Genomic DNA, 25,086 nt, shown 5'->3' on the forward strand with positions numbered 1-25,086 from the left:
GAGAACGCCCCCTAGGGAGCGGAATATTGGTAGACCAATGCCCTTATAAACGTAGAGGCTCGTGGTGAGATTTCTAGTGAGAGAAGCTGCCTGAAAAACCACAGAGAAAAAAAACGGGGCAAAAGGGGCAGCTGCCCCGGGCCCAGTTGATCCTGGGGGGCCCAAGGCAACTGCCTCTTGAGCCCTGCTGGCCACTGCCCCGGGTATCAGGCTGTCAGATACACAGGGGGGTGCTGCCACGCCATGTCTGCCTGCCAGAACTCAAGGCAGCGAACCGTGAGAGCTGTGATTCTAAAGGACCTTAGATGACATCATCACCATGTGACCAGTAACCTAGCAATATTACTGGTCACATGGCTATGAGGTAATCAAAGGTCCTTTCTTTTTACCAGGAGTGTTCCTGCAGGAGAGGTTTGCCTTAACTGTGGAGCTTTTTTTGTGAAGATTACATCAGGAAAAGGTGACATGGGCTGTTATGCTAATATACTGTAAGCTACTGTATACTGTGGGGTGCTGTATACTGTGGGGTGCTATACTGCTCTACTGTATACTGTGGGGTGCTGTATAGTGTGGGATGCTGTATATTGTAGGGGGCTGTATACTGTGGGGTGCTATACTGCTTTACTGTATACCTGGGGTGCTGTATATTGTGGGGTGCTATACTGCTCTACTGTATACTGTGGGGTGCTGTATACTGTGAGGTGCTGTATATTGTGGAGTGCTATACTGTTCTACTGTATACTGTGGGGTGCTGTATATTGTGGGGGCTGTATACTGTGGGGTGCTATACTGCTCTACTGTATACTGTGAGGTGCTGTATACTGTATAGTTTGGGGTGCTGTATACTGTGAGGTGCTATATACTGTGGGATGCTGCATATTGTGGGGTGCTATACTGCTCTACTGTATACTGTGAGGTGCTGTATACGGTATAGTATGAGGTGCTGTATACTGTGGGGTGCTATACTGCTCTACTATATACTGTGGGGTACTGTATAGTGTGGGGTGCTGTACACTATAGGGTGCTATATTGCATACTGTTGGGTGCTGTATACTATAGGGTGCTATGCTGTATACTATAGGGGGCTATACTGCATACTGTGGGGTGCTGTATACTATAGGGTGCTTTACTGCATACTGTGGGGTGCTGTATACTATAGGGTGCTATACTGCATACTGTGGGGTGCACTGTAACGCTAGGGTGAGCTGAGCCCCGGTCTCCTTCCTGCAGAGCGGTGCCCACTTCCAGCCTGAGTTTCAGAACTGGAAGTATTTACAGTTATTCACTGTACTCTACCAGGTGTGTGGATTTTTTTTGTGTGTGTGTTGTCGTGAAGGGCGTGATTGCATGCTAGGGTGTGGGAAGGTGAGATCCAGGGGGCCCAAGTAAATTTTTGCCCAGGCTCCAATTAATATTAAAGACGGCCCTGGGTGGAATGGAACTAAAGGTCCGCTTACCGGATTGCGCAGACGTTTTTTTATTAACCAAACGGCCCAGGAGGGTGAATTGGGAACTTCCAGAAGTCCTCCGTTGTATTGCGCAGGAGGAGAAATATCAATCAGGCGACTCAGGAGGGTGGATTGGGAAGTTTCAGTTGTCCTTCACTGGCTTTGCGCAGGTGGAACATTAGCAACCAAACTGCCCGGAGGGCGGATTGGGAATCCTTCAGATGTACTCCACAGAATTTCGCAGTTGGAGGATTATCAACCAAACGGCCTCAGAGGGCGGATTGGGAAGCCTTCAGATGTCCTCCACTGAATTTGCGCAGGTGGAGCATTATCAACCAACGACCCCGGAGTGCGATTGGGAGAACTGTGAGAAATCCTCCACTGTCCGGGATGGGGTACAGGCCCAGTTGGTACACCCGACAGGGTGATCCTGCGGTGATGTGGGCTGAGGAGAGCAGGATCTGTATGGCGCATTTTATTTTTATTTTATTTTTTGGTGAGGACCTAGCCTCACATGGAGAAGAGGCAGGAAGGGCTGAATACTGCAATATTAAGGCATACCTAGGGTAAACCGGTGTCGGCCTTAAAGAGGTGGCTGTGCAGAAAGGGTGAAACTGCCCAAGGACCGGGGCGGAGCCAGCAGGCTCCAGGGGAGATTCGCATCAGAAAGATGGACCCGCACCCCCATACCTGAGGGTGGAAATTGCGGCCTAGAAGGTCGCAAAGCCGGGGGGCTACGTTTTTACGCAGGCCGACCGGGACTCACCGCCAGTCGGAACACAGCGGTACCTGGAACGGTGTCTGGAATCCAGCCGGCTGTGTCCACTGGCCACGGAAGCCCACCCCGTGTGCCAGAAGAGAAAACAGCGCGGCCAGAGGGAAAAAGAAATAAAATCGGTAGGCCCGAATAAAGCCGGAGCCTAGATTTTGCAGCGTCCGGCCGACTGGGGTATCCGTTCTGCCTGCTCTCCCTCTAGGAAACGGAGGGACCCAGAACGGCATTAACGGGCGCCCGGGATGGGGCGCAGAAGGCGCCTGTTTGTTGAGAAATCCTCTTGACAGGAGACCTGTCCTGATATGTCTAGATCGGAGAGGGGTGGGGAGACAGAAACTAAGATGCCGCCGCCGTGGAAAGGGATTAACCCTTTCATTGCTGAGGTGAGATGGGCGACGGGTGGAGCATTCGCTACCCCCTTAAGAAGGGGGCCATGTGTGAGGGGGGCAGGGAGGGACAGTGATACTCACCTGTCTTCATCTGTGCTCTTCACCCTTAGTCTTGTACCAGCAGGGCCACCCCACGACCGCTGGCACCAGGCATCAGGGGTCCGGGCAGAGAAGGTGGCCCTCTTGCTGGCGGGAAGCAGGGGAGCGAGGCTGCCCTGGTCCGCTTTGTCTTCTTGGGGGAGGCAGGGCGGTGGAACAAGCAACACTGGCCAGCCTCCCAGGGAGACAGGGACGCAAGCGTTCCTGTGTCCCATCCAGGAAATCTGTAAAAAATAACAAAATGAAAAAGATCAAAAAAGCCACCATGCTAAGCAGGGAGGTCTGCCTCCTACGACACTAAGCTAAAAAACTGATATGCTCTCTCCAGGCTGGAGGGGGTATAGCCGGCAGGGGAGGAGTTATCACTTTTCAGTCTAGTGTCGCCTCCTAGTGGCAGCAAGCAGCTATACCCACGGTCCTGTGTCCCCCAATGATATGAGCGAGAAAAATGTCTAAAACCACATAAATGTGGTACAAAGCATGTTCGCCAATACACTGGTGCAGATTGCTGGCACACCTGTTCGCCAGTACACTGGTGCAGATTGCTGGCACACCTGTTCGCCAGTACACTGGTGCAGATTGCTGGCACACCTGTTCGCCAGTACACTGGTGCAGATTGCTGGCACACATGTTCGCCAGTACACTGGTGCAGATTGCTGGCACACATGTTCGCCAGTACACTGGTGCAGATTGCTGGCACACATGTTCGCCAGTACACTGGTGCAGATTGCTGGCACACATGTTCGCCAGTACACTGGTGCAGATTGCTGGCACACATGTTTACCAGTACACTGGTGCAGATTGCTGGCGCATGTACACCAGTACAGATTTCTGGTGCATATAGCTTAACTAATCTCCCTCTAATCAATAAGCACAAAAGATGTGGATGGTGACAAAACAAAGTGCCTATAAGGCAGAAAAAGACCAGATCACAAACACTTAACCAGCAACATCAAGCAGCTATAACTAAGCAAACATGATTCAGTACATATTCTGTAAAGGTTTACCTTGCGGGGCTTTTCTGGGGTAGGTGCATCCTCAACTGGAGCTTCTACCTCACTAGATGGAATCCAAGTGTCATAACTTTAAAAGATAAAAGTACATAGAGAAAAATGACCAAGAGCAGATAAAATGTATATACTTATACACTCAAGCAGAACTTTTTTCTGCTATGAAGCCACATGCTAATTGAATTCTTGCTCACTGGAACTAACATACATTTGCTTTAGGCTACATTCACACGTCAGTATTTTTCTATAATCCGAATTTCGTTCCTTTTTTTGCGGATCCGTTGTTCCTGAAAATGTTTCCGTATGTCATCCGTTTTTTGCGGATCCGCAAAAAACGGAAACATGTATACATTTCAATAATCAAATAAAGTTGTTTGGATTTCTTTGAAAAAAAAAAAGAAAAAAAAAAATTTGCTATGTGTTTCCAGGAACGGATTCCGCAAAAAACGGAAGACATACGGAATGACATCCGAATGTCTTCCGTTTTTTGCGGAACCATTGACTTTGCATTGTACCAGGATCCGATTTTTCAGGAACATAATAGGACATGTTTTATATTTAAACGGACATGCGGAACGGAACAACGGAAACGGACAGCACACATTGTGCTGTCCGATTTTTTCCAGGACCCATTGAAAATGAATGGGTCCTGATCTGGTCCTGATCTGTTCCGCAAAAAACGGAACAGATCAGGAAAGAAAAAACGGACGTGTGAATGGACACTAACTCTAACCAATGATAGGTAAAAACAATCAATGAAGAGCTTCTCCGGGATTTACATATTAATGACCTAGGCCATCAATATTAGATAGGTAGGGGTCTGACTTCCCAGCACCCCCACCAATCAGCTGTTTGAGGAAGCTGAGCTGCTCCTAGGCCATGTGACCGATGAATCGCCCACTGTGCCCCACTTACTGGTTTTCAGTCCGGTATGTAAATTTATACCATTGGTAGAGGGAGGAGGAGACGGCCCTGTTTTCTCCCTGGCTGCGACGTTCTCCGCTGCAATTGGACAGCTCACAGCAAGGGAGAAGGAGACACCATTGAGAAACAAGGCCATCTCCTCCATCCTGTACCGATGGTATAAATTTTCATACCAGGCGGGAAACCAGAAAGGGGGGGGGCACAGTAGGCGATGTAACATGGCTTCACTATGCCATACACAACCCGCTGTTACATGATAATGTCCGGACCAATAAATGGTTCTCTTTAAATATAGAATAAAAAAATAAAAAAATAGAAGTCTCTTCCAGGATTCAAACCTGGAATCCCTATATACAAAACCATAAACTTACCACCAAGCTATAATATTATCACAGAGATATATTTTTTTTTCTTTGCCTATACTGGTCTCTTAATAATCATATATTGGGCTTGTGAATCAAGCAGTAATATGTAGGTTAGCTTTCTGAGCATCTCTCAGTGTGGTGAAGCTATAGTACATAGTGTATATGATATTTACATACTAGGCACAGCTCTGCCCTCAGAATGTCTAGACCTGTCAATCAAGGTAAAGGGGGCATGTGCACAGCACAGGGGGTGTTACAAAGCAGTGCTCAAAGGATTCAGCCTCACTCTCTGGTGCTCCAATTTCTCATTTGCATATGAATAAAAACACAGATAGATATCGCTGCAGCTGTTTAGCATACAGACAATAGAAGGGTATACTTTTAAATCAGCATGATGAGCCTTACCAGCCAGTATGTCTGGTGACATAGACACTTTAAAGAGGACCTTTTACTGATTATGACACTGTGAACTAAGAATACAGACATGGAGAGCGGCGCCCGGGGATCTCACTGCACTTACTATTATCTCTGGGGGCCGCTCCGTTCTCCTGTTATGCCCTCCGGTATCTCCGGTCACAAAGTTATGGTAGGCGGAGTCTGCCCTTGTTCTTCTGTAGTGCTGGCCAATCGCATTGCAGAGCTCACAGCCTGGGAGAAAATAACCTCCCAGGCTGTGAGCTCTGCGCTGCGATTGGCCAGCGCTAGAGCAGAACAAGGGCAGACTCTGCCTACCATAATTTAGTGACTGCAATCTCTGCCTACTATAACTTAGTGGCTGGAGATACCGGAGGGAATAGCGGGAGAACGGAGCGGCGCCCAGGGATAATAGTAAGGGCAGTGAGATCCCCGGGCGCCGCTCTACATGTCTGTATTCTTAGTTCACAGTGTCATAATCGGTGAAAGGTCCTTTTTAAATCTACACCAGCACGCTTGCAGGCGTAAATTTAAGCCAGTTTCCACTCCAAAAACCAGTGTGAAAAATGATAAATGAGCCAGGCCTGCTGGCCCGCCCACTTCCTCGCCCACACCACGCTCACTTTTCTTGCCACTTTGGTAAGTAGCGTGAGTGGGGAAAAGTCTAAAATTTTGCTGCAAAATGGGATGGGACAAAATGTGCAACTTAAATACGCCACTATTGTGGCGTATACCTGTTAATAAATGTTCCCCTAAATGTTATTTAAATTTGTGCCAATTTATATTTTTAGCTTTAGTACGCCTTTAACTATAGCGCTGGACAAAACTGTGTAGTTCAAATGCTGACTTTCTCCACTGGAGATATAAGCTAACAGCTGATCGACAGGGGTGTGGGGTGTCGGACTGACCGATCTGATAATGATGGTCTATCCTAAAGACCGCCAGGAGTTGCAGTGCTGCAGTGGAGGGCGTTTTAACAGGTGAGCTGTCTTCCATACACAGGACAACCCTTTTTACATCCATGCATGGGTTATTGAGTTGGCTTATAGGGGTACTGAGGTGTGATGAACCACTCAGGACCGCTGCTCATTCACACAGGACACCATAGTGGAAAAGAAGGATGAGGTCTTAAAGGGCATCTGTCAGCAGATTTGTACCTATAAAACTGGCTGACCTGTTGCATGTGCGGCACATACGAACATGGGACCAACACAGATGCCTTCAGCTGCCAAGTGCACATGTAACAGCTCAGCCAGTGTACATAGGGACAAATCTGCTGACAGATGCCCTTTAAGGATGTAATCATTATACACACTTACCTATCTGGATAATAACCCCAGTGAAGAAGAACCTGCTTGTCTCTCTTCAGTATGGGTCTCACCCATTCCTCTAAACAGAGAACACCATCACAAAAGCGTAAGTGCAGTGACAACATATCTATATAGCATTCAAAGCAGGTCACCTGTATTTAAAACAAATTACATCACGTATATCAAACGTGCACCAATTATTAGAAACTTCTGATCAGGAATCTGAAGCTATGAATTTTCTCTTGCATTGGCTCAATATTACAAACACAATGTTATATGGAGACACCAGCTTTCTACAAAGGTCCATGAGCATCTCAAGACAAAGCAAGTATTTCCTGCTAACAGTTGACCACCATCACCACCGTAACAACAGGATGGAGTAGAACTAGCAACATTTACGGCACCCTTGGGTAAGATGCCCTATTAAAGTGGTATTCCTTTTCCAGCATAAGGGTAAGCTTAAGCTAGTGAACTCACAATGAACCACAATGATATTCTAACCTTCCTCCAAGGAGCCAGGAACTGGAACGACGACATGGGATGCATGACTTTTGTCCTCCGTTACTGTGCCCTGCAAATAATCAAAAACACTGAAAATAGGATAGAACATAAAACACACATAATATATACTACAAACTAAGTAAACAGATAACCTGTTGCTTTTGTGAGGATTTCTATCATACAACTATGCAAACAAGTACTCTTAAAAAAAACAAAAAAAAAAACAAACCATGATATGCCACTGCATATTCAGGGGTACCAACATAAATTACTAATACTTAAAGGGGTTATCCAACCCCTAAAATGCCCCTCAAAATGCCCGGGCCCATCATACTGAGTCATACTTCCCCGCTCCCCAGTACGCGCGTCGCTTCTGATGCCGACACGGCCGCCGCATCTCCCCATAGCACGGATCAAAACATCTGGTGATGGGGGTGTAACCAATAGCAGGCAGTGCCTGAAACAAGCCTCCCTAGCTAATAATGCTGTGGCAAATACAATAACACTTTTAAAAAGGCCATTTGTGGTGGGACGTGGCCTCAGAGCGCTCCCGTCAGCATCCTAATGCATCCTGCTGAAAAAAAATACCTGGAGGACGGGAAACACCTTGAAAGTGTGCCTAAAAGAGGGGGATCCATCTGCGTTGCTCATCAGTGTGCAAAAATGCCAAAGAAGGGCAAGAACTCCTCGCGATCTGACCGAGTGGATCATAACCAACATGGCTCTGACGTGAAGGAGGAGGAGGGCCCACATGAGGTGGTGAGCAGGAGCGCTGCAGCGCGACTCAGCAGATTTGACAGGGTGTTGGAAGGGGTGAGGGACTGGTCCCAGAGCTCAGTGACAGCAACAATGTCCTCCTCTGCCCAGGAGCGTTCATCCGATGAAGAGGGTGAGGGAGCTAATGGCCGTGAGGACCCTATTACAAGAGAATCCACACAGGGGAAAACTGCCTCCCACACCGCCGCAGAACAAGAACCCACTCTTAAAAGATATGGTGGCAGTTGTCAGCTGCAACACCACCCTCAAAGCACTTAATATCCAAGTGGGAAGTCTAAGGGAAGCTATATCCCTGATAAGAAATTACATGCATAAAATAGTTTCACACTTGCGTTCAGAGCAGATCCGTCTGAGACGGATCCGCTCATATAATGCAGACGGTGGCTCCGTTCAGAACGGATCCGTCTGCATTATATTGTAAAAAAAAATCTAAGTGTGAAAGTAGCCGCAGACGGATCCGTCCAGACTTTACATTGAAAGTCAATGGGGGACGGATCCGTTTGAAAATTGAGCGATATAGTGTCAAATTCAAACGGATCCGTCCCCATTGACTTACATTGTAAGTCTGGACGGATCCGTTTGCCTCCGCACGGCCAGGCGGACACCCGAAAGCTGCAAGCAGCGTTCAGGTGTCCGCCTGCTGAGCGGAGCGGAGGCCAAACGCTGCCAGACTGATGCATTCTGAGCGGATCCGCATCCACTCAGAATGCACTAGGGTTGTACGGATGCGTTCGGGGCCGCTTGTGAGAGCCTTTAAACGGAACTCACAAGCGGAGCCCCGAACGCAAGTGTGAAAGTAGCCTGAGAGAACTTCAGAAGTAGAAAGGAGGTTGTCGGTGATGGAAGATGAGGTTAGACCTCTCAAGATTGCTTCTAAGTCGACGGCAAGAGATATTGCTGCCCTTTTTGCCAAGGCTGATGATTTAGAGAATAGATCACGCAGCAATAATATCAGAATAGTGGGCATCCCAGAAAAGACGGAAGGTGTGAATGCCACAGACTATATAGAAAAATTGATCTATCAGAAGTTTCAGGACAAAGGACTATCCTCACTTTATGCCGTGGAAAAGGGCTCATAGGGTGCCCACAAGACCACTACCACCTGGTAGGCCACCGAGACCAATGCTTGCTAAAATACTGCATTTTAAGGACAGAGACACCATCTTGCCACAATCACGTGACCGTACAGATCTGGTCATAAATGAAGCTAAAATTTCCATCTTCCCGGACTATTCTATAGAGGTCCAGAAGAGGAGGACACGTTTCGTGGATGTTAAGAGGAAACTTAAATCTGCAAATCCAATATTCTATGCTGTTTCCGGCTAAATTAAGAGTGGTGGCCCTGGGATCTACACGGTTCTTTGAGGATTCAGAAGAGGCGGCACAATGGCTGGATTGCCATGAAAAACAATTGAAAGAGCAAAACAAGGCTACCTGAAAAGTTGGCATCTAGGAGGATATGCTTTTGTTGTTCCATCCGGCTTCTTGGGGCATTTTCCTATGCCCCTTTTTCTTTTCTTTTTTTTTCTCTCTCTTTTTATCAGATTGTCCACGAGGACAACTCATCACAGGACCATAGTAAAATGTCCGTCAGATTGTCGAATCAGTACTATCAGTTCCTCTGATGCAGGAGTGAGAGTTGAGGTGTTGATAACAGTTTATGTTTCTGAGGTTGGGAATTGTAGGGCTGAACATGCTATGCTGTCTACAAAGGTGGGCAAGGTTGCTTAGGATTGCCCTATTCGAAGAAAGAGTTAGGGTTATGGCTTTCGGAGCAGATCCAATATTTATGGCAAGGGAATAGGGGAGGGTACTCACTCCAGCATGGTTATGGGAATAATATGTTGCTCTGTGTTAATGCTGAGGAGGTTCTTAACAGGTGGGGATGACTGTTCTGCCTTAATTCTGGAATATGACCCGTACGATTAGGATACTCAGCTGGAATGTGAGGGGCCTGGCTGACAATAACAAGGGTCACAGTATTTTCAATTACCTATTGCGTTTTCAACCTGCCATATGCTGTTTACAGGAAATGCACTTAACTAAAAGCATAGTACATTGGCTACGGAAGTCGGTAGGATACTCGGCCCACAAGGTCTTTTCATCACAATCCAGGGGAGTAAGTATATTAGTACACAAAAATGTCAGATTTGAATGTATTGAACAGTTCCTAGACGAGGAGGGGAGGTTCATCTGTGTATTATCACGGTAGAGAGTGGGGGGGGGGGGACGACTCCCCCCCGAACACCAATTGGAAGCGGGAAGAGCAACGAGGCCTGGACACAGGGAAAATGGAGCAGGTCACCTCCTAATGCCACCCTAATCTTGGCTCTGACTCCTACCCATATGAGCGGACCCAGATGGTAGGACAGCTCATACCCAGGAACCTCAGACTCTGCAATCCCTGAATAGCCCTAGGGATAATGTCAGGGCCTGAGACATCCTGTTTCTCCAAGACACGGTCAAACAGCAGTCTCCACCGGCCTAGATGCAAAGGAAATGGGGGACAGTGAGCCGCAACTGGATCGGCAGGCAAGAACCAGGCAACTGGTTGGTGTGTGGGTTCCAGTACATTGGCACGGGTTCCAGTCGTTGTTGCTGCAGCAAGTAAGTGCTAGTGGTTCTGGTTCTTGCCTGACGATTCAGTTGCGTCTCACTGTCCTTTGCATCTAGGCCTGTGGAGACTTCTGTTCTTCTGTGTCTTGGATGTCTCAGGCCCTGACGTTATCCCTAGGGCTATTCAGGGATTCCAGGGTCCGAGGTTCCTGGGTATGAGCCGTCCTACCACCTGGGTTCGCTCATACGGGTAGGAGTCAGGTCCAGGATTAGGGTGGATTAGGAGGTAACCTGCTCCATTTTCCCTGTGTCCAGGCCTAGTTGCTCTTCCCGCTTCAAACTGGTGTTCGGTGGGGAGTTTCCCCCCACTCCCCACCGTGACAGTATGTCCCACTAGGTGGCCCTCAAGGACTGGGCAGATGGAACACCCAGGAAAGGAGCAAAGCTCCAGCACCAACAAAGGCTGGAGTACAACTGACTCCATCCTGAAAGCCACAGGCAATATAAACCACTAGTGGCCACACCCAGACAGGTAGTTAACCCCATCAGCACCAGACAGGGAAAGAACCAGGAGAAAAGGTAAAAACATGCAGCAACAACACCACGTTGCCCCTGGCAACCAGCATGCACAACTCACATGTCACGGCGAACAACAATACCGTGACACAGCCGTGACAGTATTATGCAGCATTTAAGGTATTCAAATAATGTTGGTGGCAATATATATTCCCCCGCCGTTCTCATCGACTCCCCTGAGATTGATATTAGACTTTATGGCAGAGCATCCGGGAATCCTGTGGCTGATTGTCGGGGATTATAATTGTGCATCTGATGAACGTCTAGATAGGTGCAGGGTGGAAGGAACTGGGAGATCACCAGGAAGTTCTGCGTTATGTAATAATATGAAAGAGGTAGGCGTGGAGGGTGCGGTATCCTGCAGAACGTAAATATTCCTGCAGCTCGTCCACATATAGTCTGTCCCGAAAAGATCTGGCACTTGCGAATGATGCAATGTTTCCGATGGTCCAGTCCTCTGATTATCAGCCTAGATCGTTATCAGATCATTCCCTACTGAGGGTGGAGTTGGACTTGTCTGGAAGGGGGGCAGGCTGGGGCCGAAAATGTGGAAGTGTAATGCAATTTGGCTGCAGATTCTGGGGGATCTGACAAACATGAATGATGCCCAACCGGAGTACTTTACATTTAATGCGGGTACGGTGTCTCCACATGCAGTGTGGGAGGCAATGAAAGCTTATTTGAGGGGGCTTTTGATTAAGTCCATTAGTACACATAAAACTCGGTCTAGGGAAGCAGATGTTAGGACTCATAAAGCTGTGGCTGATGCGGAGGAGGCCTTTGGGGCAGCACCGTCACAGTCTACCAGCAGAGCACCGAGAGAAGTGCAGGAGCAATTAAGATGTCATTTGCTTCAGTCTGCTAATAGGAAACGCATCTTTTATAAACAACATCTGTTCACAGAAGGAGAAAAGGTGGGCCATATGTTATCAGTTATCTCTTGGGTCCAACAAGGATCGACATGTATAACTGAATTAGTAGATCCCCAGGGGAAGTCGTGTGTGGGTACCGATGATATCCTGGGTGTCCTGAGGTGTTTTTACTCCTCTCTTTATACTTCTATTGCCTCTGGTTCGGAGGCGGAGTTACTAACATTTTTAAGGGAGGCCGAACTACCTAAATTATCGGCAGAGGCGAAGGAACAATTAGAAGCACCTATTAATTTGGAGGAACTAGTGGAGGCTTTAAAAGATATGGCCAATGACAAAGCTACGGGATCTGATGGCGTTCCGGTAGAGCTATACAGTCAGGTCCATAATATTGGGACATCGACACAATTCTAACATTTTTGGCTCTATACACCACCACAATGGATTTGAAATGAAACAAACAAGATGTGCTTTAACTTCAGACTGTCAGCTTTAATTTGAGGGTATTTACATCCAAATCAGGTGAAAGGTGTAGGAGATACAGTTTGCATATGTGCCTCCCACTTGTTAAGGGACCAAAAGAAATGGGACAATTGGATCCTCAGCTGTTCCATGGCCAGGTGTGTGTTATTCCCTCATTATCCCAATTACAATGAGCAGATAAAAGGTCCAGAGTTCATTTCAAGTGTGCTATTTGCATTTGGAATCTGTTGCTGTCAACTCTCAAGATGAGATCCAAAGAGCTGTCACTATCAGTGAAGTAAGCCATCATTAGGCTGAAAAAAACAAAACAAACCAAACCCATCAGAAGGCCAGATTAGAGTTTGCCAAACAACATCTAAAAAAGCCTTCACATTTCTGGAACAACGTCCTATGGACAGATCAGACCAAGATCAACTTGTACCAGAGTGATGGGAAGAGAAGAGTACGGAGAAGGAAAGAAACTGCTCATGATCCTAAGCATACCACCTCATCAGTGAAGCATGGTGGTGGTAGTCTCATGGCGTGGGCTTGTATGGCTGCCAATGGATCTGGTTCTCTTGTATTTATCAATGATGTGACCACTGACTAAAGCAGCAGGATAAATTCTGAATTGTTTCGGGCAATATTATCTGCTAATATTCAGCCAAATGCTTCAGAACTCATTGGATGCCGCTTCACAGTGCAGATGGACAATGACCCAAAGCAAACAAAGAGTTTTTTAAGGGAAAGAAGTGGAATGTTATGCAATGGCCAAGTCAATCACCTGACCTGAATCCGATTGAGCATGCATTTCACTTGATGAAGACAAAACTAAAGGGAAAATGCCCCAATAACAAGCAGGAACTGAAGACAGTTGCAGTAGAGGCCTGGCAGAGCATCACCAGGGATGAAACCCAGCGTCTGGTGATGTATATGCGTTCCAGACTTCAGGCTGTAATTGTCTGCAAAGGATTTGCAACCAAGTATTAAAAAGTGAAAATCTGATTTATGAATATTATTTTGTCCCATTACTTTTGGTCCCTTAACAAGTGTGAGGCACTTATGCAAACTGTTGTAATTCCTACACCGTTCACCTGATTTGGATGTAAATACCATCAAATTAAAGCTGACGGTCTGCAGTTAAAGCACATCTTGTTCGTTTCATTTTAAATCCATTGTGGTGGTGTATAGAGCCAACAGAATTGTGTCGATGTCCCAATATTTATGGACCTGACTGTATAAGAGATTCCAGGGAGTGCTGCTGCCGGAACTGCTGAGGGTTTTTAACTATTCTTTTGAGGTGGGCTCTGTCGCTGACTCTATGCAGGAGGCGCTAATAGTAGTGATACCAAAGCCAGGGAAGAACCCGAAATTCCCCGACTCGTATAGACCCATATCTTTTCTTATGTCCGACGTCAAACTGTCGCCCCTACTGTTCGCAATAGCCATAGAGCCCTTGGAGGCGGTGGTACGGAAATCTTCTGACAATAGGGGGTTTCAATATGGGCAGGTACATAATCAAATTGTCCTGTATGCTGATGATACACTACTATTTTCGGGAGATACGTCAACTTCCCTGTCGGCCACTATGGCTCTTATAGACCAGCTTGGTAGGTTGTCGGGCCTTACTATTAACTGGCAAACATCAGCACTTAAATAGAGTAAGAATAAACTGGGCACTCTCAGGATATCTGGACCAGTTGAAATTTATTAGCATATATTATCATAAAATATCAATAAATAACAGTATGTACTGGCGGTAAGGGTAAACACTAACTAACAATATATCGTAATACACAACATGCAGTATAACTCTGTAAAACACCTGGATAAAGATATAAAATGTAATAAAATTCGAGGAATAAAATGGAAAAAAATCGATAATAAAATGTTTGTATAAATATTCAGCCAAATATTTGTAAGGGAAAGTCATGTAACTATTGGTAGCGATAAAACGGTGTCCGCTAATATTGTCCCATTCGATATAATATCAGGGGTATCCGAGAATGCTACAGTCTCAATGTGAAATAGACTGCACAAACTTTAAGCGGCGTCCCGCTTATGGCATCCACCAGCGGCGTCCCACTGGACTATGAGTCAATGTGAATTTCAATAGCTGGATAAAATCGAACGGTCTTACCGTCTCCCTTGATAAGTCGACGAAAGAAATAATAGGGCAATTTGTTTGACACGTGTATTCAGGCCTTCCCCATGGACTCACGCCTTACAGGTTGTATTTCGAATAAACCATTTGTGTGACAGACGATTCCTTCTTTGCGACAATCAAGTCAGTTCTCCAGCTTCACAAATGGTCCAAACTTTGGGGTCCTGTCTAGGCTAGACATGTTTCGGGGTATCGCATCACCCCTTCCTCGCACCACCCCTTTCTTAAACATCAGCACTGATGCCCATTAATGGACAGGCCGAGTCTGCCACGGCCATCGCTAACAATATCCCACGTGTTGAGAGTATTAAGTATTTAGGGATTCAAATTTCGCCTAGGCTCACAGACTTTCAGGAGCTAAATTTGCATCCACTGCTGGCAAAATGTAGAGTGAAGACAAGAGCATGGTGTAAGTTGTTTCTATCAATAGTGAGAAGAGTTAATCTTCTCAAGATGGTAATGATCCCTCAACTCCTATACATACTCCATAACGCCCCTGTCTGGTCGCCCCTGGATAGATTCCATAAAATTAAATCCATCTTCAGGGATTTAGTATGGCGGGGGGGGGGGGGGGGGTCAGCCTAGGATTGGAGACATTGCAGTATGCCAAGATGGTGGGGGTACCGGCTGTACCAAATCCTTGGATCTTTTACTTAGCAGCGCAGTGTCAACACTTTATAGGCTGGTCGGACTCCTCACTAGTAGTGATGAGCGGCAGGGGTCATATTCGAATTTGTGATACTTCGCAAATATTTTGTAGAATATTCGCGAATTCAAATATTCGTTATATTCTACTTTTTTTTTTTTTTTTTTACTCGAAAGTCGGCAAGGTAATGATCGCGTAATATTACGCGATCAATACAGACGTGGGTCAAAAATGAATATATAGCACTATAGAATATAGTGCTATATATTTGTTTTTAGAATATCCGTCATTTTTTCTATCTGAACACATGATTCCTCCCTGCTTCTTGCTTGTGGGCCAATGAGTCATTTGCATAATGAAGAAAGAAGCCCCCGAGTTGCAGCGCTGCATTACTGCAATGCACCTCAATGACCCAACAAAAAACAAAACATGATATTCCCATATATTTTTCAGAAAGTATATACCTAGCACAAAGCAAGAATGCATCCAGTACTTTACACTCTTTTGTGCCTTCATGCAATTTGGCATCAAAGAGTAAATGTCATTCATGCCTACACCTCCATGCAGAGAGAATCCCAAATTACTAAGAAGGGGGACAACATGACGGAAAGTTCCTGTATTCCCCCTCCTCCTGGGATTACTGCAGGCTGTACAGGGGGAGAGATGACAGTAACATGAACTTTTAAGCTTTCTTTCTGATGTCACTTAGAGATTTTCCCTCCCTTATGCCTCATTCACACAGTCAGTGTTCGGTCAGTGACTTCCATCAGTGGTTTTGAGCCAAACACAGAACCGGTGCAGATCCTTCCCTTATACCTTATGTCTGTGGAGGCTTCAATTGTGTTTCGGCTCACAATCACGGATGGAAATCACTGACCAAAAGACTGACATGTGAATGAGGCTTTACAGACACACAGAACTAGAAAGTAAACTAGTGCTGCGCCCCAAATATTGCCCACTGAATACTGGCATCAAGATTTAAAAAGGCTGTCTAGGATTCCCTTCTATTTTAAATTCCCTCCTCACCACCGGACCTGTGAAGAGAGGAATACTTACCTGCTCCCAGCCACTTGGTTCTGGCTCCCTGGATCCACCTCTGTCTTCACAGCTCTTCAGTCCCTGCACATAAACTTCCGGAATGGATGTGATCACAGGTCTGGCGGGCAAGGGTGGGGAATTTAAAATAGAAGGGAATTCTGGACAAACCTTTAAGCTCTAGTGGTTATATTGTTGACATGAAAAGCATTAAAAATGTTGATGCATTACACACATTCTTAGCAGTCCTATGCAAGAATTTGATATCCACACACTAAACAATATTGAACAGTCTCACTTTATTACCTGGTGTCTTTTCACAATGTCTTTCAGCTTGCTCTGCAGTTTCGAGTCTATGTCTGGATGAAGGTATATATTTGGTCGGGAAAGACAGTTGTTCTGATGGGTTAAGAAAATTTTTTAAAAATGAAGATGCATCAAACATAATTTGTAATTAACGAGCTATAAAAAGGTATTCAATGTTTTACTCCCTAAGGGGCACTAAAGGGGTTTTCACATTGATAGCCAATCCTCAGGGTAGGTCACCAATATGAGATAGACTGGGGTCCGACTCCCACCACACCCGTATGATGAGGCTGCAGGGCTTAAGTGAGCGCTGAAGCCTCTTCCTAGGACCAGGTAACGTCACGTTCACTGGTCACATGGCCGAAGAGCAGCTCAGTCCCAATCAAGTGAATGAGTCTTAAATACTATACCAAGCCCAGCCTCTATCAAATGGACAGTGCTGTGCTTGGCAAGCAGCAAGGAGGCCACAGCTGCCTCAAAGAGCTGATCAGTGGGGTGCCAGGCGTCAGACCCCTACCGATCTTATATTGATGACCTAGCCTGAGGATATACCATGAACATGAAAATCACGGAAAACCCCCTAACAGCCAATGAGTACGACACGCTTACACGGGAGTGCTTCTAAGGGTCCATTCAGACGTCTGTAGTGTTTTGCAGTCTGCAAATTTCGGACCGCAAAACACTGACAACGCACATCGCCGGCACTATATAGAGGATTCCTATTTTTGTGCGCAGCTGCGGACAAGAATAGGACATGCTCTTTTTTGGGGGGGGGAGCCGCGGACCGGAAATGCAAACAGCACAATGTGTGCCATCCGCATCTTTTCCGGCCCCGTTGAAAATGAATGGGTCCGCACCGTTCCGCATAATTGCGGAACGGATCCAGACCATTGATACGGACATGTGAATGGACCCTAAGGCTGGATTTCTACAACTAGGTTTTATGAAATGCAAAAAGAGAAGAAGACTCGGCCTCCCCTTCACACGTGTCCTCTGTTTATGATCTGTTACTGGCTTTGGCTTCGTTAACCTCAGCTAAACACCTGGAAACCAAGCGGGTCGTCGTCCCCCCCCCCCCCACAAGAAGAAAAGAGAAGACATTCACACCTGCACAAGAGACTTCTCAATGTTCATGAACATTTCTACGTTACGATCCATGCGTGAAGGGTTCTGGAAATCAAACCTACGCCTAAAAGGAACATGAAACTGGAATTAGAGATGACAAATAAAAGTCATTCTTAAATTCTTAATGTTGGGCGACTTAGAGAAATTGTCCACTTATTCTCAGGATAGGCCATCACTATCTGATCATTGGGGTCCGACATGCCTCATCTATCAGCTGTTCTGCAGTAGCTCCAGCGCCAGAACTTAAGTACACAGCTCTGTCCATTCTGCAGTGACAGGAGCCGATTACAGCAGCACTACTTCACTACTTCCATGGGAGCAGTGCTAAAGTAACCCGCTCCGTCCACTGCACGACGAATAGACCAAAGCTATTACAGAACAGCTGATCGGTGGGGGTGCGGGGTGTAGGACCCTTGTCGATTAGATAGTCATGGCCTATCTTTAAAGTATAACTGTCATCTTTTTTTGGGGGAGTATTGGATTGTGGTGATTAATATCTCCTTGGTGGCCCTATTTCAACTTTTCACTGTGTATTCAATTACCCCTTAATTCCACATTTCTGTTCCCAGTACTGCCTATTTTTACCTGTGCTTAAAATCAGGTTGCTATGCAGGTCCGTCTATGTGTTGAAGGACGGAGGAGGCAGAAGCACGCAGCGTGCAAGGTCACATTTACTTACAGTCCCTGGCTGTCAGTAATGATTAAAGCCAGGTCCTCCCCAGCAGCTGATAACAGTGCCTGGGCTGTGTGCACTTCTCCCTGTCCCTGCGCTTGGCAGACGCTCCCTCACTCCAGCAGAGCTGGACAATGCAGAGCCGAATCAGCGCAGACCAGGGAAGGGAGATCTGCCATCTGCTCAGTGTATAAATGACAGCAACATGTGGTAAGAGGACCCCTTTGTGCTGCAGGAGATTAACCCTTTAGGGGGGAGGGCTCTGGTTACTGACACTTTTGGGGGGCTATTGTTACTGGCTAGTGAGGGCAGGCGGGATTAGCCTCAGGGTGAGGGCAGTGGCGGCCATCTTAACTGAATAGTGAAATTGCAGTTTTATGCAGACTGGTTGCTAAGGGCTGAATCTTATTAAACATGGGGTAAGTCAGTCTAATAGTAACTGATTCTGGAATATCATGTTATTAGTAACTACATATATGAAAATTGAAATTAGGGTCTAAGTGTGACAGTTATCCTTTAAAATAGGCCCTTATTTGTAAAGAATGGACAATCCCTTTAATTCTTCAAAAGGATTTCACCTGCCATTTTGCATAACTGCTGCTGGCACATCCTGTTCTACTCCAGCTCATCAGATTTCACCATAGATGTTCCCCAATCCTTCTCAAGCCACAACATAGTGAGAACGCTGAGTAAAACAAGTCTCTTACCATCCTTGGTCACTCTTAAATTTATAAGCAGCAGCGAGGATATGACAAAGAGCTCCACCCACTTTGAAATCTAGGAAGCATTTCATCTGCAAAGCGAGAATGATCCGATTTTAGTAGATGATGACAAATTTCAAACATAAATTACACACTACAAATCTGCAAGAAAGCCACAGCCACAACAATCAGGCTGCAGATTTTCAAATCCACAGAATGTTCAATGTTTTTCAAAACTGGCACCATGATCTTGGACCTTATCTGCAGTAATGAATGAGTAGTACTGCCCATCATAACTGTTTAATTTTGGCTCCAACATGCCCGTATGAAGACTCATTTCTGTCAAACGGGTTTTACTTTGTTAGGGCACCTGCACATGTTGCAGACTAGCCGGAACAACCTCAGTGTAATACGGTACCAGCAAAGTGTACGAGATTGGACAAGTCTCATGTACACTTTGGTTTTTTCGTTTCATAAGGAAATTGATTTTGAAATCTGCAGCATTTCATTTCTTTGTGCGGATTTCACTCTCTTCTTACTTCTTTAATCATGAGCTGCCGGCTAAAGGACCTGTGGTAACGTCAGATCACATGGTCCAATCACATGGTCCATCACCATGTTTATGGACCATGTGATTGGACCATGTGATGTGATGTCACCACAGGTCCTTTAGCCGGCAGCTCATGATTAAAGAAGTAAGAAGAGACCGGCAGTTACGCGATCAAGAGGAGAAGGTGAGTTAATTATTTTTTAACCCTCAATTGACCACCTACTAAGCATTCTGTATTAAAGAATGCTATTATTTTCCCTTATAACCATGTTATAAGGGAAAATAATAATACAGTGAATAGACTGTCATCTTAGCAACCATGCGTGAAAATCGCACCGCATCCGCAATTGATTGTGGATGCTTGCGATTTTTACTCAGCCCCATTCACTTCTATGGGGCCTGCGTTGCGTGATAAACGCACAATATAGAGCATGCTGCGATTTTCACGCAACACATAAGTGATGCGTGAAAATCACTGCTCATGTGCACAGCCCCATAGAAGTGAATGGGTCCGGATTCAGTGCGGGTGCAATGCGTTCACCTCACGCATTGCACCCGCGCAGAAATCTCGCCCCCGTGTGAACTCAGCTTAAGGGTGTGTCTATACAGGACACAGATGCTGCAGATTTGTCACCATGGATTTGAGTGGTTTACAGTATCAGCAAAGTGCATGAGATCTCATCCACAAAATAAAAGAATCTGCAGTGGAAATTCACCCATGGTACGGTTTTAATATCAGCAGCTTGTCAACTTACGCTGTGGATTGTCTGTCAATTTTTCAGCTCATCTCAACATGTAGAGTTGCAGGCGCACTAAACACTGAGACTGCAAGAGCAGCAAATCACTGTATTCAAATGAGAGCGATGGTCTGGCAATTAAAGTGTTAATTCTCACAATGAGGGGCATTAACTATTGTGGCGTAAAAAAGTTGCAAACTGTGGCTCAGGGCATAGTTGCTCCATAATTTGCAGCTTTTTGAGCTTCTTGACACTTTTCTAAAGTGGCGAGAAAACAGCAGGAGGGGTGGGACTTCGCGCAGCCTGCCGGATTTACTACAACTTATGCTAGAAACTGGTGTTAGGCCCCTTTCACCCTGGCGTTTTGGCTTTTCGTTTGTGAGATCCGTTCAGGGCTCTCACAAGCGGTCCAAAACTGATCAGTTTTGCCCTTAACCCCTTAGTGACCAAGCACATTTTTTTTAAATTGCATTCCAAGAGCTAGAACTTTTTTGTTTTTTCATAAATGTACTTGTATGAGGTCTTATTTTTTGCAGGACAAGTTATAGTTTTTAATGCACAATTTTAAGTACATGTAATGATTGATTAAAGCCAGCCGTTTAGCTAAAATCCCCTTTGTTTACGTCAGTAAAAACACGTTAGGGTGGTCACTAAGGGGTTAATGCCTTCTGAATGGAAAAGGATCCGCTCAGAATGCATCAGTTTGCCTCCGTTCAGTCACCATTACGCTTTGGAGGCGGACACCAAAACGTTGCCTGCAGCATTTTGTTGTCCATCTGACAAAACTGAGACAAACATGACAATAGAAAACGGATCCGCCCTCCGTTGACTTTCAATGGTGTTCAAGACGGATCTGTCTGGGCTATGTTAAAGATAATACAAACGGATCCGTTCTGAATGGATGCATGTGGTTGTATTATCTGAACGTATCTGCACAAAACGCGAGTGTGAAAGTAGCCTTAGTTATAGCTCCAGTCTACGCCGGCCTCTAGCTGGTGGAGACTTCACTTTCTGGCACCCGGACAGGCAGAGATGCATTTCCCTCTTAATAAATTAGATGCATCGGGATGAAGACTGGTGTATGGGAACGCCGGTCGTGATAAATGTCCCTAACTGATACTTGTGACGTCATTACAATATGGAATCATCAGGAGATGCAAAGTCACGTTGCCCGCTTCCTTCACGATCAGGAGCCAAAGTCAAACGAGTGGTTAAACTGCCAGTATTATCGTGGGTTGCAAAGCCACTTTAGAAGGAAGCATCTGCAAGGGCTTTTATGCTTTTAGGCCACTTTCCAAATTGTTATCTGTGCATCTACTGTTTGCTGTCATCCATCTATTCAGACCAGAAGCTGACAGGAATGGGACGCAACAGGCCTTTGGCTTATATTCTTGGCGCTTATATCACGCCAAAATCCAAAAGTCACACAGCTAAAGTTAGAGGGAAACTGTAGTTACCGGCAGTTTGGTAAGAGGAGCATTGCTGACATGCTTTCCAAACACTTCTTCCTGGAACTGCAGGAGCTGGACCACCAGGCTGGACAGAGACTTATTGGTGGGGGGCTCTGCCTGGATGTACTGCACAGAGACAAAACAACAGGTCATAGTAATGTAGAGTAAAAGGGGAGAATAATGCATGTATAATCAGCACTATAATGGGGAGTCACTGATAAGCCAGACACCATGCTAGCTCATTATTATTTTTTTTAGCCATATGCAAATGAGCAGTTAAGTGCAATGAGGGCGGGTCCAAACCATTCCGTGCACCCTAGCTCCTCCTGCTTCCTCTGCCAGGAAAGATGACTGTGCAGGAACCTGGTCCTGTCAAGCAGAGGAAGCAGGAGGCACTAGGGTGCACAGAGTGACTTAGGCCCGCTCTGGGGGCACAGAGTGACTTAGGCCCGCTCTGGGGGCACAGAGTGACTTAGGCCCGCTCTGGGGGCACAGAGTGACTTAGGCCCGCTCTGGGGGCACAGAGTGACTTAGGCCCGCTCTGGGGGCACAGAGTGACTTAGGCCCGCTCTGGGGGCACAGAGTGACTTAGGCCCGCTCTGGGGGCACCTAACTGCTTATTTGCATAGGAATTTACTTTTTTTTTTACCCAGAATGAAGCAGCAGATGCCTAAGTCAGTTACCTTGAGCTAGCCTAACAAGGCACTGTGCTTGGTTTATCAGTGAAGTTCTGGAGAAGGTATGAAGTGCATCTGTGAACCAAGCCTTCTCCTTTTCTGCGCCCCCCAGTAATCATAACAGGGCTTACAAGAGGAGGCTCCTCCAGTAGTCACAGCGAGCCCCCCTTCTAGTCACCCTCAGTTACCGAAATGCTTTCTCCAGCGTCCACAGTAAGGACACGGTTGTCTCATTCACAAAAAGTCACAGCAGGGCTCTCCTTCACACCATTCGTCACAGCAGGGCTCCCCCGTACTTACAGCAGTGCCCCCACGTTTATACCGCATACTATAATGTGACCTCCGTGGGAAGCAGGCCACATGCCAGCCTGCCTATTCCCTGTGCAAAAATGGAGGAGCACCAAATACTATGTGAAAAGCAGTCTGCGCCGTGTCCAAGTCTACATGCATCTAACCGAATGTGCGCTTGGAGAGAAAACCACAGTCCCCCCAGGGCTTGGCTTCTTGGCAGTGTCTGAATGAGCCGAGGTAGCTGCCCTCTTTCCACGCTCTTGAAGAAATCAATGTGGTCAAGCCAGCAGACATGCTGGTGAAGCCAATGAAAACGACCATGCTGCAGTACGGGAGGGTGCGACAAGTTGGCACACATGCATGAAAACTCATTCATTCATTAGGGCTAATCTTTGAGAGGATCCGCTGGCACATCCACGGAAGAAATCAGAGTTAGGCTCCATTCACACGTCCGTAATACGTTCCGCAAATTGCGGAACGGGAGCGGACCCATTCATTCCCTATGGGGCAGGAATGGATGTGGACAGCACACAGTGTGCTGTCCGCATCCGCATTTCCGGAGCGTGCCGCCGATCTTCCAATACGCAGCTCCGGAAAAAAATAGAACATGTCCTATTCTTGTCCGCAATTGCGGACAAAAATAGGCATTTCTATGGGGGTGCGTATGAATGGACCCTTAGGAGTCATGCACACAACCGTATGTAATTTGCAGTCCGCCAAACACAGATCCACAAAAAAAATTTAAAAAAAAAAATGAATGACATCCGTTTTTTTCTGCATCCATTGTACCAATGCCTGTCCTTGTCCGCAAAACGGACAATAGGACATGTTAAATTTTTTTGCAGAACCAATGCAAACAGAGTCATTTACGTTTTCAAGAGCCCCGTTGAAAAGAATGGTTCCGCATACGGACCTGTAAAAAAAAAAAAAAAAAAAAACAGCTATGGAATGGAAACAGAAGAAAAATACATTCGTGTGCATGAGCCCTTAGTCCACTTTCACGCAGTCAGTATTTGGTCAGTGTTCGATCAGTGATTTTCATCAGTGATTATAAGTCCAGGTGGGAGTCAAAAAGACAGGTCCATGAATCTGCACAGCAAAAGAGAGGACATGTCCAATCATTAGTCACATCTCGCAGATTGTAGATCCATTGAAGTAAGTGGGTCCACTTCGCAATGCGGGGAGCACATGGCCGGTGCCCGTGGTTTGCAACATGGGTACAGCTGTCACGTGTTCGCGTGAATGTGCCCTTTTACCTTATCTCTGTGGAGGCCCCAATCCTAGTTTTCGATCACAATCACTGATGGAAATCACTGATCAAACACTGACGTGTGAAAGTGGCTTTACAGCCTCAGATCTCTGCATCCGATTCTTTGTGATATGCACGATATTAAAACGCTGTGTGAACACGGAGATTGTAAAGCAGATGTCCAAGCACTCCTGGCAGCGATGATCTCTGGAGTAACAAAGGGTTGGACATGGTTAAATCCAATTTTTTCTGATTCCTTGCGTCTTCCAAAACCAGACATGTGGCCGTGCTGCCCCCGTCCTCATTAGATTGCTGCCGCGTCGGCACTTACCTCATGGGCCTAGCAGCTTGCATAGTATAACTAGGCAGATTGCCATTCAGGAGTGTGGGAGCTGCGGCCATACTGGTTGTCTCCCACAGGATAGAACAGGTCACGGATGTGGGTTCCACAGCTCTAGTAACGTACTCGCCGCCATACAGCAGGAATGACAGGAGCTCAGCAGTGATTTATTCAGCCCTCGTCGCGTCTTTGTGGCTATGGAAACACCAGACCTAGGTGTCGGCGGTGCACGCAGCTGGATGCCTGGACTTGTCTGACACTAGTCTGGGTCAAAGGTAACTGGAGATCACAAGCTCCACGTGCTACTGCCGCCGCTGATCTCCAGCGTGTAAACAAAGCAGCCTCACCGCCGTCCAGGTCACTGTCTCATGCTCTGCCCTTGTGAGATCAGATACAGAGGCTGTGCCCGTGTACGAGGAGGACACAGGCAGCAGAGGCTGTGCCCGTGTACGAGGAGCAGAGGCTGTTACGAGGAGCAGAGGCTGTGCCCGTGTACGAGGACACAGGCAGCAGAGGCTGTGCCCGTGTACGAGGAGCAGAGGCTGTGCCCGTGTACGAGGAGCAGAGGCTGTGCCCGTGTACGAGGAGGACACAGGCAGCAGAGGCTGTGCCCGTGTACGAGGTGGACACAGGCAGCAGAGGCTGTGCCCGTGTACGAGGAGGACA

General features: G+C 46.6%; 1 protein-coding gene across 5 annotated transcripts in view; it reads right to left on the reverse strand.

Annotated features, from left to right (window-relative positions):
* Positions 1–25,086, reverse strand: part of SMARCC2 (SWI/SNF related, matrix associated, actin dependent regulator of chromatin subfamily c member 2) — a 79,816-nt gene that overhangs the window by 52,683 nt on the left and 2,047 nt on the right. For all 5 annotated transcript variants that reach the window (XM_044287929.1, XM_044287926.1, XM_044287928.1 and 2 more), the window contains exons 2-8: positions 21,870–21,989; positions 19,132–19,217; positions 17,734–17,815; positions 16,627–16,719; positions 7,236–7,305; positions 6,744–6,813; positions 3,719–3,794 (exon numbers count right to left, since the gene is read on the reverse strand). In XM_044287929.1, coding sequence (XP_044143864.1) covers positions 3,719–3,794; positions 6,744–6,813; positions 7,236–7,305; positions 16,627–16,719; positions 17,734–17,815; positions 19,132–19,217; positions 21,870–21,989 — 597 coding nt within the window. The remainder of the gene's footprint in view (positions 1–3,718; positions 3,795–6,743; positions 6,814–7,235; positions 7,306–16,626; positions 16,720–17,733; positions 17,816–19,131; positions 19,218–21,869; positions 21,990–25,086) is intronic.

This window comes from Bufo gargarizans, chromosome 3 (assembly GCF_014858855.1).
Source record: "Bufo gargarizans isolate SCDJY-AF-19 chromosome 3, ASM1485885v1, whole genome shotgun sequence".
NCBI lineage: Eukaryota > Metazoa > Chordata > Amphibia > Anura > Bufonidae > Bufo > Bufo gargarizans.